The sequence below is a fragment of the Mauremys mutica genome, chromosome 10 (assembly GCF_020497125.1).
Source record: "Mauremys mutica isolate MM-2020 ecotype Southern chromosome 10, ASM2049712v1, whole genome shotgun sequence".
Taxonomy (NCBI): domain Eukaryota; kingdom Metazoa; phylum Chordata; order Testudines; family Geoemydidae; genus Mauremys; species Mauremys mutica.
In genome coordinates this window covers 33,149,091-33,168,984 of record NC_059081.1, presented here as the reverse complement: position 1 = coordinate 33,168,984, position 19,894 = coordinate 33,149,091, and the positions used below count along the sequence as shown (strand labels likewise).

The 19,894-nt window shown below is 43.4% G+C and overlaps 1 protein-coding gene across 2 annotated transcripts in view; it reads left to right on the top strand.

Annotated features, from left to right (window-relative positions):
* The window catches only part of IFIH1 (interferon induced with helicase C domain 1), a 56,272-nt gene that overhangs the window by 17,746 nt on the left and 18,632 nt on the right, over positions 1-19,894 (top strand). The window contains exons 1-4 of one of the 2 annotated variants that reach the window (XM_045032065.1): positions 1,448-2,127; positions 7,315-7,471; positions 10,198-10,380; positions 16,745-16,828. In XM_045032065.1, the coding sequence (XP_044888000.1) occupies positions 1,654-2,127; positions 7,315-7,471; positions 10,198-10,380; positions 16,745-16,828 (898 nt within the window). In that variant the 5' untranslated portion in view covers positions 1,448-1,653. Of the gene's footprint in view, positions 1-1,447; positions 2,128-7,314; positions 7,472-10,197; positions 10,381-16,744; positions 16,829-19,894 lie in introns of those variants that run through there. The other variant, XM_045032066.1, reaches the window with a different exon arrangement.

The window sequence follows — 19,894 nt, the reverse complement described above, 5'->3', positions numbered from 1 at the left end:
TGCTGCGGTCCTTGTCCCGGACCACAGAGCCACGCAGCAGGGGAATCTGTAATCGTCCTCCCCTGCAACAAGGTCACGTAGCCCCCGCACACAGAGTCCCGACAAGGAGGGATGGCAGGCTCCGTTGAAACAACCAGTCCGGCACTGCAGACCGCTCTAGGAGCAGGAGCCTATCATTCCTCGAGTGTAGAAGCGGTGTTAAGATCACTGCACACCCTACCCACCACAGTCTGCGTCCCTGTTTCAACCCTTTAACGCGAATTCATTAATAAAGAAAACATTGTTAATTAACAATGTTCCATTAACTTTATTTTTAAACGTGTGTTGGAAGGGGGGAAACGTGGTGAACGGGGTATGTAACCGCAGAAGAACGTCAACAGTAACTGAAGCAGGGGCAGGTTCAGCTTCTCTGTAAAGAAACTGAACAGTCACAGGTCACGCTGCTCGCTGAGGAACCTAGCTTTCAAAGCCTCCCGGATGCACAGCACTTCCCGCTGGGCTCTTCTAATTGCACGGTTGTCTGGCTGAGCGTAATCAGCAGCCAGGCGATTTGCCTCAACCTCCCATCCCGCCATAAAGGTCTCCCCCTTGCTCTCACAGAGATTGTGGAGCACACAGCAAGCTGCAATAACAATGGGGATATTGGTTTCGCTGAGATCCGAGCGAGTCAGTAAGCTCCTCCATCTCCCCTTGAGACGTCTGAAAGCACGTTGAATGATGACAGTTACCTAAGACCACCCTCGAAACATTTTTCCCCCAGCATGCATTGTGGGGAAATCCCAGAATTCAAATGGGCAGCGGGGACTGCGGGAACTGTGGGATAGCTTCCCACAGTGCACCGCTTCCAATGTCGACGCTTGCCCCGTTAGTGTGGACACACAAATTCGACTTTGTAAGGTCGATTCCGCAAATTCGAATTAAGTTAAATCGAACTAATCTGGTAGTGTAGACATACCCTCAGATACTACAGTATTGTGATGTGAGTGGTAGAGGAACCTATACAGAACCGACCCTCAGGGTTGTAAAGAAAAGCTTGGAAAGTGAAGAGCGTGGGACCTAATGGCTCAGAAAGCAGATGGCAAATCAAATCCCACACTTAAAAACCCCTCATGCATTTTAAACCAATCTCATGATTTTGGGGGAGCTGTTGTTTGGCTCCTGTGCTACTATTTTTGCCTTTCTGTGCCCCCTTCTGTATTCTCTTCCTTTTCCCCCTCTGCCGGCAAGAGTCGGCAAGGGACACCACCCAGCTCCGCTCCTGTGCTGGGCTGTTTGCAGGACTCAGGAAGATGCCTCAGCCCTTTGCGTTTGGAAACCGAACAGCCGGCAGGAATCGAAATCGAAAGTGGCTGGCTGGCGAAGTTTAAAAGCGCCGTGCGCGTCCCCTACTCAGCAGAACTTCGGAGGCACAGGGCGGGGCACCCCGGAGAGGCGTGTCCAGGCCACCACCGTGTCCCTAGCCGGCCCGCACCGACCCCGAGAGAAGCGCAAAGGCTGAGGGTTAGCAAGGGCCGAGCGCAAGGGGAGAACCGCAGCCACCCGCCCCCGTCCAAGCGGCTAGGACCTGACGCCGGAGAAGCGCAGGGAACCTCCCCCTTCCCTGGGACTAGGGACTCCCTGAGCAAGGGGGAGCTCCGTGGCTTCAGCCCTGTCATGGTGACTCCGGGCGCAGAAGAGATGTCGGCCCTATCGCCTGCGGAGCAGTTCCTCTATCTGATCTCCTGCTTCAGGGCCCGGCTCACGCAGATCATACGGGTGGCACCGGTGCTGGACCGCCTGGCCACGCTGAGCCTGCAGGAGAAGGAGCGGATCCGGGCGGTCGCTGCGCAGCAGGGCGACCCGCTGGCGGCTGGGGAGCTGCTGGACGCGATGGCGCGGGGCTGCCAGCAGCAGGGCTGGATCCAGGAGTTTGTCACTGCGCTGCAGCAGGGGGGCAGCGACCTGGCCGCCTGCTACGTGAACCCCAGCCTGAGCGAGCTGCCCTCCCCGGCAGAGGAGGCCGAGCACGACGTGTGCGTGCACCTGGTGCAGCTGCTCTGTGGCACCCTGGTGGACAAGCTGAAGAGCGTGCAGGTCGCCAACAAGTGTGTGGAGAAGAGACTCTTCCAGGGCGATGACCTGGAGCGGGTAGGTATCGCTTCCCCCTCCACCCCCGGTGCTGGGCCTGGCCGCCGAGCTGCTGCGTTTCCACACACCCCTTTAACCCACAGAGCCGGAGAGGCAGCTACCGCGGCATTGTTTGCCCGGCAGCAGGGGTGCGGGGCAGGATTCCCGGGCAGGGGGGACGAGCCTCATCGTCTCCCTGTCAAAGGGAAGCCTCACCCAGGCCGAGCGCTGCTCGCCTGATTCCCGCCCCGCCCCAGCAGCCGTTCCCAGGGGAGAAGCGCCGCATCTGGGATTCCTTCCCTCTCTCCCCGGGCAGCGAGCCCAGGAGAGAAGTACAGGAATGGGCCTTCCCGGTCTCTGGTCCCACCGCCCACAAGCCGTCAGGTGACCTGGGTGGCGAAAACGCCTCTGCAGAACTGATCTTCCTCTCCCATTGCTCAGGCCGCAGGACTCCTGTTTGATTCTCATAACTGGGGCTTGTACAACATAGGGTGACCAGACAGCAAATGTAAAAAATTGGGAGGGGGTGGTGGGTAATAGGAGCCTATATAAGAAAAAGACCCCAAAATTGGAACTCTCCCTATAAAATCGGACATCATGTTTGCGCTCATGTTTCCTACTCTCTTCCCGCTCCCTCCCCCAGCCCCCATATTTGTTAATTTGGTGCCTTTTTTTTTTCTTGCTGTGTCTTGTACTTGGAACAGCCCCTCTCTGATAATACACCTGATGACCATCTTTTCATACAAATTCCTCCTCAGAATATGTCTGCTATATCTTTTAACAATAATCCACTAACCAATGACTCTCTCTCTGTATGGTAAAAAAGGTACCAGTTTGAGATTGGAATTTTTGGGGTTCTCTGGTATATATTATGAGTGATTGGCTTACATAGATTGTAAGCCTTTTGAGGTGAAAACCATGGCTTGGTCTATACTACAGAGTTAGGTTGAGGTAAAGCAGCTTATGTGGACCTAATTAAGTCAGTGTCTACACTAGAATGCTACTTCCCTGGAAGTAAGTGGCCTGCTACACCAACATAATAACAACCTCCACAAGAGGCGCACCACTTATGTCACAGTAACTGGGTGATGCAGGGTCTGTGTAGACACTGCCTTACTTACATTGACTCTTGGCTATTGTTCTTGTCAGTTTCAGGGCTCAAAGCAGAAGTGGGGCTCTTAGCTGGAGCTGTGAAACTGACAAGAATGTCAATTTCACTCTTGGTAGGCTCCATGCTATGAAATTGAGCCCTTCACTGGGCTCCAGCTGTGAGCCCTGTCTGGCTGTCAGTGCCCCATACTTGGCTATTAGTGCCCCTCAATGCCCCACTTAAGTCATTGCCAGCGCTCCTGGTGAGGGCATGCACCACCAGTAGGGTGACCAGACAGCAAATGTGAAAAATCGGGATGGGAGTGGGGGGTAATAGGAGTCTATATAAGAAAAAGACTCCAAAATCAGGACTGTTCCTATCAAATCGGGACATCTGGTCACACTAACCACCAGCAGAAGGAGTGTAGTGCGGATACCAATAGCTGACTGAATTACTGCGGTGGCTGTATGCCAACCTAAGTTGTCGACCTAATTTTGTAGTGTAGACAAGCCCCCAGTCTTTACCCTTTGAACTGTACAGTTCTGAGCACACTGTACTAAATAAATAAATGTGGAGTTTATGGCCAGTGGTCTCATAAATATGGGAAATCCTGTGAATGGTTTGGGCAACTCAACAAATGATGTGAAAGCTACAGAGAAGTCCAGTTGCGTTCTTTTAATAGGTTTGCTTTTGCCTGTTTATCAGTCGACAAATTACTTAAATCATTAGACTGGGCATCAGGAGATGTTTTAGTTCCTAGCTCTGCAACTGACTTCCTGGGAAACCTTGCACAAGTCGCTTAGTCTCAGTTCCTCCACATCTGTAAAATGGGGATAATACCTCCTTTGATTGTCTTGTCTGCTTAAGCAATAATTTAAGAAAGTATCCTCATTTTTTGGCAAACATCTGCCTTGAAAAACAGTGTAAGCACCAAAGCAGAACAGTTATTGTGTGCTATGCTGTAGCATCGAAAGTAGCTAATTCTTGAGCTACAGTCCTTGCCACAGATAAAGCACAGGGTCAGGGGATGGCACATTAGTAGGACTTCAGCCTCTTTAACCCCCAGGTGCAGCCTCTAGCGTAGCTGCATCTTCCCAGCTTGCGGTGTTGGTGCTGAAAGTTTTCAAATCCCTCTTGCAACTGTCCTTGAACCTGCACCTAGGTTGTCCCAGTGGCCTTGGAGCATCTGCAAGTTCTCTGTACAGGAGACCCTTTGGAATGTGTTCATCCAGTGAAGATAACAAAGCCAATGGAGATGTCTGTGTTGGAGTATAATGATTAGACTTGGCGATTTTGCTTTCTCAATTATTTTGGTGTGAGGAACGTTGGTTTCCTACTTGATACTTAGAACATGGCAAAGACAGCAGGTGTGGAAGATGTTTAGCTTTTTCTTATGACTACTTTAAGCGGTCCAGGTCTCACACCATTCTGCAGGGTGCTCAGAATGCACATTTAGTGGTCCCATATCTTGGTGTTCAATATTAATTTCCCATTATCCCACATACACTTGCTCAGCTGCCCAAATGTGGTGCCTGCCTTCCATATGTGAGAATTAAGCTTTTCATCCTGAGAGAAGATATCTGATACAGTTGATCTTAGAAAGCAGAACTTGTGTACAACTTCTAGTGTGGTGCTAGCTATTAAAACTTCAGGTGCAGTCAACATATCTTGTGTCAGAATCATTGTCTTCTTTAGACTGTTGGTCAGTCCAAATTTATCATAAGCTAGTGCAAAGCTACAGTAGAACCTCAGAGTTACGAACACCTCAGGAATGCAGGTTATTCAGAACTGAACAAAACATTATGGTTGTACACCTCTACCCCGATATAATGCTGTCCTTGGGAGCCAAAAAATCTTACCGCATTATAGGTGAAACCACGTTATATCGAACTTGCTCTGATCCACCAGAGTGTGCACCCCCACCCCCCTGGAGAGCTGCTGTACCGCGTTATATCCAAATTCGTATTATATCGGGTCACATTATATCGGGGTAGAGGTGTACTTTCAAAAGTTTACAACTGAACATTGACTTAAGATGACTTTGAAACTTTACTATGCAGAAGAAAATTGCTCCTTTTCCTTTATTTTATTTTTAGTAGTTTACGTTTAATACTGTACTGTATGTGGGGTTTTTTTGTCTCTGCTGCTGCCTGATTGCCTATTTCCAAATGAAGTGTGTGGTTGACTGGTCAGTTCATGACTCTGGTGTTCGTAAATCTGAGGTTCTACTATATTCAAAGTTGCTGGAGCTCCTCTTCGCCATGTATGACAAGTACTCCATCATCAGCTAAAAGAAGTTCTCTTGTAAGCAGGTGTTTAATTTTTCTAGATATTGTAGAGTTTTCCATCTGATCTTGTTGGTGATGTACACCCTCAGTTTGCTAGATGAAAAAGCATGACAAAGCAGCAGAGAGAAGAATATACCAAAGAGTGTTGGTGCTGACACCACTGTAGATTTCAAAGCTATCAGAGTGATCACCATCAGACTGAACTGTAATGTTCATGTTATCAGACTGAGGAGGATTGGGGGGCAACCAATTCTCCCTAGCAAATAGAAAAGGCCCTTTCTGCTGGCTAGCACAAAAGCCTTGGTAAGATCTACAGATGGGGCTGGGAAAAGGACAGGAAAAGAGTAACGTTAGACATTATGATTAACTTTCACCCACCAAGCTAAAATGCATACATTGTTCCATGTAAGCAATTGCTTTAGTTGCGATGGAGATGTTATACAACTGTAAATGGTGTTGTCAGAGTGGTACCGGTGTGGTGCTCTGCTTTCTCCTTGTTGATATCACTCGGCTGCGTGCGTGTGTTCCCTCTGTGTGCTGCCCCAGCTCTGCGCAGATAGCTGACACAGCAGACCCGACGAAAACCCCCAATAACCACAGAGTCCAGTAAGATGCAAAGTCACGTCGACTAGGTTTATTGCGACCTCGGACACAATGGCAGTTCCCTCGGACACAATGGCGACCTCGGACACAATTAGGTTTCTTAGCCTAATTCAGGGCATACTACGAGAAAGTGCCTCTTGGCAATGGACTCAGCTCAGTCAGTGGCGGGAGTTTCCACTGCCCCCTCGGCTGGACAAAGGCACCGCCCCAAGGATGCATTCTTATACACAGATACAAACAAGTTACACATCACACCTGACGTATTGAGGGGCCACCTTTCTACGTAGCAAGGTACAACCCCTCTACATATTTAGGTGCCGCCTTCTACCTTGTACATGTTGGTTCGATCAAAACAACTCTATCCATCATTTTACCCTTTTGCCCCTGTCATTGGGAAGGGTCGGCCTGTCCTTTTATTATCTATGGAATGTTTCAGTATGTGTTCTAATGCTATGTTTATACTCCGGTATGCTAGGTGAATATATGCTAGGTGAATATATGTTTATGTCAGCCTTTCTCCTGCCAGCTTCTGTGAACCGGCCTTCAGCTCACAGCCTTACTTTGCTCTTTAGCTAAGTCTTGTTCATTACTTCAGTTCAGGCCTCAGACCTCATACTGGGCCTTTATCAGGGCCTGTACTTACTACAAATGGGAAGAAATATGCCCCCCCCAACTGTGAAAGAGGAGAGGAGGTCCATGTGATCCATCTCTCAGTTAAGGGGAGGGGTGTGTATGCGTGCACGTGTGTGCCACAGAATGTGGCCGTACCATGGGTTCAGCCTGCAGCCAGTAGGATCCGCAATTTCAGTACCTCTTTATTTCAGCCTTTATTTATACCACCTACCTTAAAATATACCACTGGTCAGACTGTTGCAAAGAAATCATCGTTTGATGCCGGACCTCACAAACTAAGGGAGGTGGCAGTAGATTATTCAGATTTTGAATTAGATTTAAAGATAACCTGGCTATATCCTATACGGAGCAATATCACATTTGCATGAAGATGGACTAGATGACATAATGCAGTAAATCTCTCCTGATTTAAAAAAAAAGGGCTCACCTGTTTTGTATTTTTATCTATCTCTGTGTATTCAAACTTCAAGAAAAAAACAACAGCCAGAGTCCTGTACATTTTGTCTTTACTATGTTGTTTGAGCCTTTAAAAAAAATTGTTCTGAGGTTTTAATCTTACTTTGAGGATTTGTTTTCCCCTTCTATTTTAACCAGATCTTAGCTGCAACTGAAAATCGTGGGGATAGGGAAGGTGCACGGGAGTTGTTAAGTAGAATAATAAAGAAGAAAGATTGGTTCTCTCCATTTTTGGCTGTCCTGCGTGAAACTAAGCATGGAAACCTTGCAGATGAACTAAGTGGAAATGTACCAGGTAATTGTTATTTCACTAGTTTAAATTATGACTTTTCACCAGCTTTGCTTTTTGTGCCTGTACTAAGTCTTTGGGTCCAATTCCAGAGTTCACTTCACTGGGACTACTTATTTAAGGATTACTCATATAAAGGTGTCAGGATAAGGCTCTTAATTTCTTACTTACTGACTGACTTTTAAACACATAATCAGACAAATGACAAATTTAATAAAGATTAACTACTTAAAATTATAATTGAGTTGCATATTTTCCAGCCCACCTTTATTAACTTTGTTTTGAATACAGTATTTTAAAAATCCATATAATTTTCAGCACAAAGGCATTCTGAAAATTGTTTTTGATAAACACAAACTGACAGTTTCAGGTTTCTTGAACAACAGAAAGGTTTATGTCTTCCTAAGAACCCCTAGTTACCAATGCATGTACTCTTGAAGATCTCCTATATGGGTAAGACAATCAGAGGTCTCAGATGTTAAATACAATATAGTAAACAACAAATGACAAAATTGAGAGGGCTTTAGTGTTTCAGCTGCTATTAACTATTCATACTACCACAGAATGATCGTCATGTTTTAGGATCATCCTTTCCAGATTGCTGACCAGGATTCTTCAACAGCTAAAAAAGAAGCAGCAGCTCAGATGTCTGTTCCAGGGTTTACATCGTACCCAGCATATGCTGGGACATTTTAGAAGTTTTTTGGGACTTTTAGAAGTTTAGTACCAGATTTGTTATGTCTCCTGTTTGGCCAGGAAGGTCCTGTTTTTTCATCAGTTTTCTGACCTGTCCCCCCATTTCAGCTTCAGCTTCCCAGTCTGAAGAGCTGAGGAGACACTGGCTCAGGGGGTTTGTCTTTAGTTAGCACATAGGGCTTCACCAAGGCTATGATTAGAATCTTCCAGGCCTCTAATGGGGCATCTCCCTACTAATAGCAGGAAGCAGCCAGATTCCCCTCTCAGCCCAGGGCAAGCAGCAGCTAGTATCAGGGACTAGCACCCAACCACAGTCCTCCACCCAGTGCAGGACAGGTTGCAAGCAGGGCAGAGCATCAAGGAGTCAACCCAGGTTGATGCCAGAGCCAGCTAGCAGCATATTTGTTCCTAAAATTCATTCCATGCAGCAGCTTTGTCTGACTTAACTTCTAGTAATCAGGACACTTGCTGTTGTTTATGTAAACAATGTAATGCATATTCCTCAAATATGTAAATTAGAGTATTAAGTTATTTGTGTACGAACTGCAGATTTCTGAACCTTCAGCTTTAACATTGCTCTGTGCAGGGTAAAAAGTTGAAAATTTAGTGCACTGTTGAGGCCAGGTCTACACTACACACTTCGGTATAACTACATCACTCAATAGTGTGAAAAATCCACACCCTTGAGCGACGCTGTTATACCGACTTTAACTCACCCACTAGACAGCACTATGTCAGCAGGAGAGCTTCTCCCGCCAACATACCTACCACCTCTCCCAGAGGTGGAGTTACTAAGCCAATGAGAGAGCTCTCTCCCATCGGCTTAGAGCATCTTCATCAGAAGCACTACAGCTGCATTGGTGCAGCTGCACAGTTGCAAGTTTATAGTGTAGACCTGCCCTGAGTCATAGCGCTTTAATTCAGTAACCTGGGCTAATGCAGTCCTCAACAAGACATTACATAGAATAGTATGCAGCAAGTCCATCATGCTGTTATCACCAGAAAGTTAATATTTTCCCATGTCAGGAATGCTGTATGCATGTAGGATATGGTAAGAGTGGATGATGGCCCCCCTGAGGGGGTTGACCTGCCCACCTTTTTGTATATGTCTCCACAATTGTAAGGACATCCAGCACTCTAAAAGGCCCTCTGTCATTGGTGTGTAGTCAAGAACATTGTAAGAAAAAGAGAGGTGGCAAAATTTTGTCTCTCTGTTCTCTGCTCCCAAATGACTTGTTAATGGAAAATGGCTTCTTGAAGTTGTAGTCAGAAAAGGACTAAGTGTGAAAAAACCTCAAAATAAGAGAAACTTAGTAATTCAATAATCTTGCAAAACAAGGCCACTTTTTAAAAACAAAAATTTAAATAAATGAACAAATGTGGAAAACCCTGGAGTGCACCTTTCTCCAGTGTTTCTGTGTAGAGCACTCATATGTAATTTATCAAACTGCTTTGTTATCAATAATGAATATTCCAACTTTTATGCATCCGGTGTACCCACACTGAAAACTAAAAGTACCGCCAGGGTTCAGTTTAAAAGATGGATGGTCTTTTCATTTAAAAGAATGCAGAACAATGACAGAACATTGTTAAGCCAAACCCTCTATTATGTTTTCTGGATTTATGGACCCACAGTATAACACAGGATGAATCCTGCTTGCCTTTGTGTCCATGCAACTCCATTAACTTCAGCAAGGATATACAAGTATAATGGAAAACAGAATCTGGGCTTTTATTTTATTTTCAGACCTAAATAGATCAAACATTTTTGTTCCCCCCCCCCTAGAAATGGTGGCAGTAAGTATTATAAACACAGTGAGTCCAATTTTCCAGTGTAGGTATCTGAAGAGATCATCTAAATCCTATATTTTGACCCTCAGGTCAACACTTAGGACATTTATGCCCCTGTGTGCTGTCTCAGACAAATGCAAATAGAGATTAGACTTTCTGTTTAGTTGTCAGTTGGAGAGTGGGCTGCACGTTTCAGTGAAAAGAGCTTGTTTTGTGATGCAGTTCAAATTATATTACTTTTCTAGAAACAGAAAACAAAGAAAATGGGATCAAGCAGCCAGCTACTACAGATGAGGATGTGGAAGCTGAAGAGCCGTTGGCCTCTGAAGTAGGGGAGGAGCTGAAGCAGAGTGATGAAATGAATAATAGTCTGGCCAGTCAGAGCATTATATTAGGAACATCTTTTGAAGACACTTCTCTAGTTTCAGGTAATGTAATAATGGGTACTTTGTTTCAGCATGTCACATGACAATGCAAAACTTCAGGAATTAGTAGTAGCTGAAACCAAGATCAGTAAAATATCAGAGAGAGATTTGTTTCAAGTAAGCTTTCTGCAGGCTGGAAATTTCAGTTGACTGAATGTATGCTATTAGCAATGCTAAGGGCATAAGTGAAAAGGAGAAAGTACGCTCTGGTGGAAGTGGTAAATTCCACCCTACTCCCCACTGCATATTTACAGTAATATAAACAACTGCTTATCCACTTTGGGCCAAATTCTGCAGCCTTTGTTCTGGTCCTTAGGTAAAACTGTCACTTGAATTCAATGAGAGATGCAGTGGGCTAAGGCATGACTAAAAACTGCCACACTTGAACTGATTAAACACAACTGGAGAAAAATCTCCCCTAAGGCATCAGTAGGGGGTCAAGGAGCCATCTTGCTGGCACAAGACAGAATGGCTCGGGGGACCTGTGCCAAAGCAATCTGCAGCACTCCTACCTGCTGTTCCCATGGAGCAGCGGTCACTCCTATGGAACCAGTGTAGGTTATAGTGAACATATAGGATTTGCTACTTTAGCATGGCTTTCGTGATTTGCTCACATTTGATAAAAAGAGCATCAGTATTGTCTTCCTCCTGTTTGTAATAAAATATTTTAAAACTATTTGAAAACCAGTGTTAAGATGTTGTTTGAATAAATGTATAATTCTCATATAGGTTCAACAATTATCACAGATTTCAGGTTAAATCAGCCCAGGTCTACATTAGAAAAGGTTTGCTTGGATAGTTATACTACTATAACTATACTGGAAAACCATCCTGATGTAGAGGCAGCTTATACTGACAAAAGCACTTTTATGATAGTATAATTGTGTCTCCACTAGGGCTTTTGGCAGTAATTGTCTAATAGCTTTTTAAGGGCAAATGTTTTCTTTACACCAAAAACAATATAATCAAACTTCACTTATTAGATGTACAAACACAGAATCAAAAATAAGATTTTTAATTACTTATATTCCCATTGTTTATGTGAATTCATTTTTGAAAAATGTGCCGTGAACCATAAATAGCAGCAATACAGGTCCATATGGGATCCGATGATTCAAACGTATGTTTATGATCTTGGAAGACTTTCACATCTGTTACAGGTTCAGATAGAGCCCATGTTGATAGTAATGATAATGGTCAAGATAAATCCTGCCTGCTTTGCTCCATATGTGCTGATCCAAACAGGGATTTTAATGGAGCTTCTCAAATGAGTAAGGCAAAGTAGGATTTGGCTCTGAAAACAGTAACCCTTGGACAAGGGTAACAAGACAGCTCCATTGGCCTGGAGCTGCGAACCGCGGAATGGAGCTGCGAGCCGCGGCCACTGGGAGCTGTGATCAGCCGAACCTGCGGAACGTGGCAGGTAAACAAACCGGCTCGGCCCGCCAGGGGCTTTCCCTGCACAAGCGGCGGAACAAGTTTGGGAACCACTGATGTAAACAATATATCACAAAGTGTTTGTTTTAAAGTAACTGGTAGATTGATACCTACATAAAAAACATGCCAAGTACTGAACTGATCAGACTGAACTCCCTTTCACTCTTAGGGTATGTCTACACTGGAAACTTCAAAGTGCTGCTATGGGAATGCTCCCGCGGCAGCACTTTGAAGTGCGAGCGTGGTCACGTGCGAGCTCTCTCCCAGCGCTCCTGGTAATCCACCTCCATGAGTGATTTAGTTCCGAGCGCTGGGAGCTGCGGAGCCTGTCTACACTAGCGCTTTAAAGTTAAAAAATCACCCCCCTGAGCCAGCAAGTTAGAGCGCTATAAAAGGTAAGTGTGAACAAGCCCTAAGTAAGGGTCTTTCCAGAACAGGGCCCACACAATGATATTCCCTGAGCCTGGTTATGTTTCCATGCAGAGTTAGCCTCAGCTCTTTTCTGGGTGTTGCCCCTAACCTCCCTTCCATCCACACAACATCCGCTCATTTTAGTGGTGATTTTAATCTGGGCTATCTGACCCAGATGAAGGTGTGGGTTAGAGCCTGGGTTTTGCTTTCACTCGGGCTGGTAAACCACCCACTTCGCAGTGAGGACACCGGCTGAATCACTTGAGTGATGATAGATTTCCAGTGTCTGCTCTTGGTTCCTTCCCATGTTCCCAGAAAGACAGACAAATTCTCCCATAATTAATTGGGAAAGAATCATAGAGCAGCTCTGTTTAGTGCAGCACAGAGAACATGGGATGTGCCCCCAGAAGTCCTCGTGACTCACGCCTGGTGAGTGCAGCACCAGTCATGACCCACTACTTAGGGCTTTGCATTGTAGCATCTCTCACCCAGTCTCCTTAAAAACAATTTCAGTTTTATTTGACAAGATCTATTTCCCATACAGTTATGTTGATTGACATTAATTATGCTATAGGAAGATAATAGAGAAGTAGCTACTGTACCCTGTTTTCCACCTCGCCTTCCTCTCCACACACAGATTGGAGCCTATAGATTTAAGTTTTGCACTATGAGCCAGATTTTCAAAAGTGCTTTGCACCCAGCTGCTCCCATTGTGACATATGGCCATTGATTGTTGAGCTCTTTTGAAAATCCAACCTTACATTTGAGTTCACTTAAATTGATTCCACTGCATTCATTTTAAAAAGGAAGGTTTCAAATATGTCTTACAAATGATTCTCTGATTCCCTCACGTTAGAAACGCCTCACGTTTTTTTAATATTGCAGTCCAGCTAATTAGGCTTACAAGATTGTTTACATTTTCATTCCAATACTTTCTCCATTATGTATGTCCATGTGTTCCACGTTTTAGGTGTATTTCCCAGTATAATGCAGCACGGGGTGGGGGGGAGTGATCTTTTCCATTTTATCAAAAGCACAAGAGGACTTATTCTCTACTGTCTTGCACTACATGTGCAATCATTTCTGTCTGTGCAAAGTGGGTGTAAAAAGCTATGTAAGGAGCAGTGAAGTGTAGGGCACAATGAGCACTCCGAGGGAAGGATAACAGTTGAAATATCAGCCTCTTTGTTTTGATCATTTGGGGAAGGTATACTTTTTTTTTTTAAAGTAATTTATGAAAATGACCACAATTTTAAAATAGAGAATGTTACTCTTCTTTCACCTGAAAAACCCTCTTTCATTTTGGAAAATGAGTTCTCTTTCATTTCTCTTCTAATGGATTCTCTTGAGGGAAGGTTTTATACTGTAGCTTGCAATTTAAATGTTAGCACAGAGAATATATTTACTTTTTTTTTTTTAGGGCCAGATTTTGGTGCTGCCCTTAGGGTTGTGCCAGAAAACCTACACCCATAGTGGAGCAGCTGATCTCTTCACTGGGAATGGCGAACCTTTCTTGTCCGGTCACTAATTAGAAGTTAGACCAGATTATAGTGGCCATTTTGAACGCCTGCATGCAGTGGTTGGTAGATTCACTCCAGGCCGCAGTGACAGGTGTTCACGTCACAAAGCAGCCATCAGTGCTTGTGCCCTTGATGATGGTCTCATCAGAGAGGACAAATCAAGAGTAGATATTGATGGTGGCTCTCCAGGACAAAGTTAAAGACTGCCCTGCAGTTGCCTTTATTTTACTTGTTCTGAGGATTAATTTCTGGTAATCAGCCATCTTTCAAGGGCACTAAAACTTGCTTAAAAGAGAGCAAGACCAAGCTGTCATATAGTCCCTGGCCTGGGACATGCTGACCATGAAGCAGATTACTTCTCCCCCCACACATTTCTCACCAGTATGCTTGTATCATATATTTTAAAAGTACCATTCTCAGAAGCAAGTGTAACTTCTCTTTATCCAGGAAGTGCTAGATCTCATTTTTTTTAACAGAAGCTTTTATTATTAATGATCATTTTGTTATGTGGATTATTTGTTGACTACACAGGACTCATGTATATGAGTAATAATGGATTATTCATTGAAAACCTACTAATAGGTAGTTTTGGCCAAGTGTTCTACTGCCTTGCATCTTGTGTAGTCATTTAAACCTGTGCAAAGTAGATGCACCCACTGCTCTCTGAACTTGGTAGTTTTCTACACTTGTTTTGCACTCACTTTGCACAGGTGGAAATAGCATAAATAAGATGCAAGGCAGCAGGGAATCAGATTATGTGGCCTAGATGCTTCAGAAAAGTTTTTCATCCATTTAGACACCAAAATAGTTGAGCCTTTTTGAAAATCTGACCATACTGTCAAGCTTATAATTTAATTCTGCCATATCGTTGTCCTCCAGCAGAGGGCGTGCTAAACATTGAAATGAGTCTGTCATACCAGAGATTTTCATTGTAGTGTTCAAGTCTTCTCGCAGGTATAACATAATTGTCACTTTCTAGTTTTATTTGGAAATTGTTTAGTGGGTTAAATGTTACCCCATTACCCTTAAACTATATGAAAAGACTTTTTTTAGTTGTGCTACTTAAAAGGCACCAGTGTAAAAGTCACTTCTGGCTGATTTTGTTTTTTGTTTTTTGCTTGTGTGTTTTTAAATCTACTATAATAATACTACAAATAATACCTAAGATTACATTGGGTGAAAAAGAGTATAAGGGAACATTTTTTTTTCCTTTTTTCAATTTTCATACTTTATTCATTTGGCAGCACGTGGTGTTAGTCGTTTTCGCTTTTTTTTTCCTTTTATAGCTATTGTTAGTCAGTGTCCCTACTCTTTCATGCAGAAACAGATAGGTATGAAATATGATTGTTAAAATACAAAAAAAAAAGGCTAGGGGATTCAGGGGCATGTGTAGTATCAAACTGTGTTAAACACAGTTTCAGAAACTTAGATTTCATGTTGAAGGAGTCTCTTTCACATTTTTTTGGAGAAAATACACTTGCCTTAACAAGTTGTAGTGTGATTACAACCACAAAGTACATTTAATTGCTAAGGCCCTGATCCTGCAAACACTTGAGCACATGCCTCTATTAGAGTAGCAATGACATTATTTTCAGGAGTCAAGGAAAATGAGATGAACTATTAACAATCTTTGGTATAACTTGTATGCTATAACTGTAAGTCGGTGGTGTTGTGTGCTGTGCTTTAGCCATGTTTCACCTCAGAGGTAACCCAAGTGACATGGCCAGATATAAGTGTAGTCAATAGAGTGCTTTTGGACCCTGTGGAACAATACTGTGTAAGTATAAGATTTTCACTTAGTTTTTAGACTGAAATTTTAGGTTTAATATTAATAAAATGAAATTTTGTCTTAAGCTCTGTAGGAGAGGAGCCATGTCTTCATATATGCTTACATAACTGCAAGCACAGTGGGGCACCAGACTAGATTAGGGCCTCTGGGTGGTACTGTAATACAAATTATAGATTTTTTTTAATTTTACTAAGTTCCAATCAGTACACCTGTAGAAGTCAATTAAAGGCAGCGGGACTGTAGGGACAGAACTGACCTATATAGCCTTTCTGACTGGTAATAGTGAAACCCAAGAAGGAAAGCTCATTTTGTCTCTTGGTACCTCATTGTTTGCCGAGCTGGCAAGGAAAAGCAAATCCAGGTATTGAGTTTGTTAATAAGAGGCTTACAAGGCAAGTCTTATTGGAAGTTAGATAAGTTACAGAAGTTTACTGTGATAAGTTAGTCCTTGCTGTTTTTATATTTATATATTTCAATAAGATAAACCCCAAGAAAAAAAATTAAGAAATCTGATAAGATACGTTGTGGCAGCTTTGGGAGCGCAGGGTACATATGTAAATGATTTTTATGACTGTCAGTTTTGAAAGTAATAAATTAGACCAGAAAGCACTGGTGAACTTCCTGTACACTTTAAAGAAATTTGAGGTCCTAGCACATTCATGTTTAACTTCAACTTCCTGTATTCTGTTATTGTCTGGTTATGTCTCTAGCCTAAAGTGTCAAAATAAGTCTCCCAAGGAATCATTTTTTACTTCTACGGTGTGCAAGCCACAAAGTCTTTAGATTTATTGGGAGATGGACATCTCCACAGGCTACCACAGCAGTTCTTCCTCCAGTTCACACAAAGCTAAATGCTGGGCCTGGGTCTGGCCACTTTGGACTCTTAAAGCTGGAAAATTGCCCTATAGGGGTAGGCAAGCATTCCCCCAACAGTAGGGAATCCTCCTATGGCATAGCTGATTCTATTCTATCTGCACCTCTCCCTTGTGCACACCACAGCCTTGGTGTAGGGAGCAGGAAGAGAGTGTGCTGGGGCAGGAATGAATGCTTGGTTCTCCTCTAGATTGTCAGCCACCACAGCCTGTTGCTGCAGCTAACAACTTGGAGCGCCCCTCAGCTTTTTGGCATGCGTTTGTTGAAATACAGTGTTAACTACAAGCACGCAGAGAAATAAAACATTTAGATTTATTGTTAATGTTATCTTTTACAGAGTCTGATGTCAGTTTGCCAGATGCAAGTGTCAGTTGCTTAAATGAAAGCTTGGGACACAGTAGCGCCACAAGTGGTGATTCAGGTACGATTTCTTTATATATTCTAGTAAGCGTGAAATAAGATGTTTGGGAGCAAGCACATGGAGTGTTCTGTACCAGGAATGACGGTGTTATTGTGAGCTCCAGCTTAGTCTGTAAGCTCTTCGGGGCAAGGACTCTATTTTCACAGTGGGATCCTGATTGGGGCCTCTGGGCTCTTCCATAATATAAATGCCTAACGATCTGCGACGTGCCATAAAGTAATTCATCACTTGCCTTTTCTGCAACTTCCGTCAAAGTAAAGTGTATCCCGGAAAAGAGAGTCAGTTTGTGCTCAGCCCCTGAGTTAGGCAGTGAGAGGGAACAAGTTTTAGCAGCCCTTTAACAGGTTGTTTTGAGGGATCTAAGGGCTAGGGACAAGATTTTTCAGGAGCAGCTGTGTGACTTTAGGAGAACAAGTTCCACTGAAAATTAGAGACTTGTGTTCCTAAATCACTTAGAGCCAGCTACACAAAGGTATTTAGGCACATACACCCAACATTTAGGCACCACTGACATTCACAAAATCACTGCTCAGCTGCCACCTACGTCCCCTAGGCACCTAAGTTTCCGCTAGTCATCATTTGCAAAGCTGATTGCTGACTCCACTCCACAGCTAGCCAGCTCCTCAGAGCCCTAGTCCCAGAGGGCCCAAAGCAAGATTTTCAAACTAAGAGGGGGAATGCCTTGGGCAGGGACTTGAACCAACATTTCTCAGATCCCAGCTGAGTGCCCTAACCACCAGACTGTTGAGTATTCTGAGGGGTGGCGCTCTGTCTCTTGTTGGGACTGTTCCATTTAGTATAAATAACTAAATATTGATTGGGCCAGAGAGAGACTGATTCTGTAGCCCACTGATTAAGGCACTCACCTGAGAGGTGGGGAAGATAGGTTCAAGTCTCTGCTCAAGATCAGGCAGAGCAGAGATTTGAACTTGGGTCTCCTACATCCCAGTGCTCCACACACTTAGCTCTTGTGCATATGCACTCTCTCGCTCTCTCTTCTTTTGCACTCCCCCCCACCAGATTTTTTTGTGAGAAAGGCCTCTGTTTTGAGGGCGGCATCAGCCTCTGGCCCATCGGTAAGGGACTTAAGGCCAGGATTAATAGGAATTAGGCACCTAAATAACTTTGAGGCTCTGGCCCCAAAGACCTGTCCCTTTCCTGTGCATTTCACTTCTGGCTAGTTTAGATGGCTCCCTGCTCAGCTTGCTGGTTTCTGAGGATCACCTCCTTAGGTGCCTCACTCTCCCTATACAATACATGGCCTAAACACCTAACTCAGGGGCTGAGAATTTCACGAGGCAGCAGGGTGCCAATGCCTTAAGTATCTTTGTGAATCTGCCTATGCAGAGCTCTGTTGCCATTAAAGGGAAACCTTTTGTCTTCAGGGATCTAGCCCTAATAAAGATTGCCTCCGGCTCCCCTTTGTGTGGGGGCTGGGAACAATCTGGGTCTCCAAATATAACCAGCTGACACAATCTGTCTAATAAAGCCAACGTAAGGGGTTCATGAAACCAATATTAATAATATGAAACCTTCATATAGAGCCTGGTCCAACAACAACTGAAGTCTATGAAAAGATTCTCATTGACTTCAGTGGGCATTGGGTCAGGCCATCGTGCTGTATATGTTCAAAATGTACAAACATTAATCACTCAGGGTATGGGATAAAAGGGGTTTTAAAAATTTGTATTTATGTGTTAACTTGTTGAAGGTGAGCCCTGGGGTTCACCAGGACCAGTTAACACATGCTAAAATACAGCTTGCTCTGTCTACAGTAGGATTTTTAAAAGATGTTCATTAAAATATGTTTGCTAACACAATTCTTGATAAACTATGGTTTGTTTGTTTTTACTCATCTAGTGAAGGCCAATATTAGAGCTAAGGAGAGAGAGACTGTCCTCCTGCTAATGACAAAGTTTGGAATTTTAAATGAGTGTCAAGGGTGCTGTAATACTGTCATCAATGGTTTACTAATAGTGTTTTACTGTACTGAAGTTTTTGTCCTTCACTTAGGTTTGATGGCAGTTTGATATTCAAAGATCATTTTTCTTAAGAAAAAAAAAAAGAGGAGGTTAGGAAAAGGATGCAAAGTAAGGAATACTGATCGTGTGAGTAGACCCAGCACAGCAATTCATATGAGCCTTTCAGGGAAACAGCTAACTGGGAGAAAAGGACATAGCATAAAGGACATTCTTTAAAAAGAAAAATTAAATCTATATGTTTATCAAAAGAGAGGAAAAAAGATACAGAAGAAAGAGAAGTATTTTCCTAAAGCGGTTAGGTTAGTTTGAGGATTTCAAGACCTTGAAAGTTACCAAACAGACAGGTGATACCGTGCTAGTTTCAATATGATTAATCTATTGGATTTAGCCAAGCAGAAAGCAAACAAATGCACTTCCTCAAAACGGAGCAGTAGTAGTTAGATGACTACTGCCAAGCACTCTCTGGTGTGAATTTTCCTTTGTTCAGATAGTACTGCACTCAGACTAAAAGATAAAACAAGCGAAAAACACTTAGAAATGGAACCCGGATGTTTCCATCAGCAGTCTTTTCTCAAGGTTCATTAAATTCTGTTAGTTTAGTTTTATTTAATGGAATCAGATACAAAAAATGGGACACATTATACACAAAATAAGTAACAGTGACGTTAAAAGCCCTACAATTCTTCATCTAGTGATCTCATCAGACAATGAGCGCGGGGGTTGGGGTTTGTTTTTTGTCTAGTGAAATAGTGTCTTTATCTTTGCTGTGGAATGTAAGCACTTTGAGAACATATACAGAGAGTTCTATAAAAATATGGTTGAAAATAAAATAAATCTTAAATGTATATACAATAGTGTAGAAATAAGTTCTGCCTTTTAAAATGCAGTAAGTTAATACACATCAACTCAGGGCTTGATCCTGTTCCTGCTGTCTTTGTGCTGTGAGATTAGCATTGAGCCCATAATGTCACTCAGATTATGTCTACACTGCAAACTGAGGTGTGGTTGCACCATATTCGCATTTCTAGCCCTTGCGGCTGCATCTACTCTACTCTTTTCAGCCATGCTTTCATAGATATGCCTG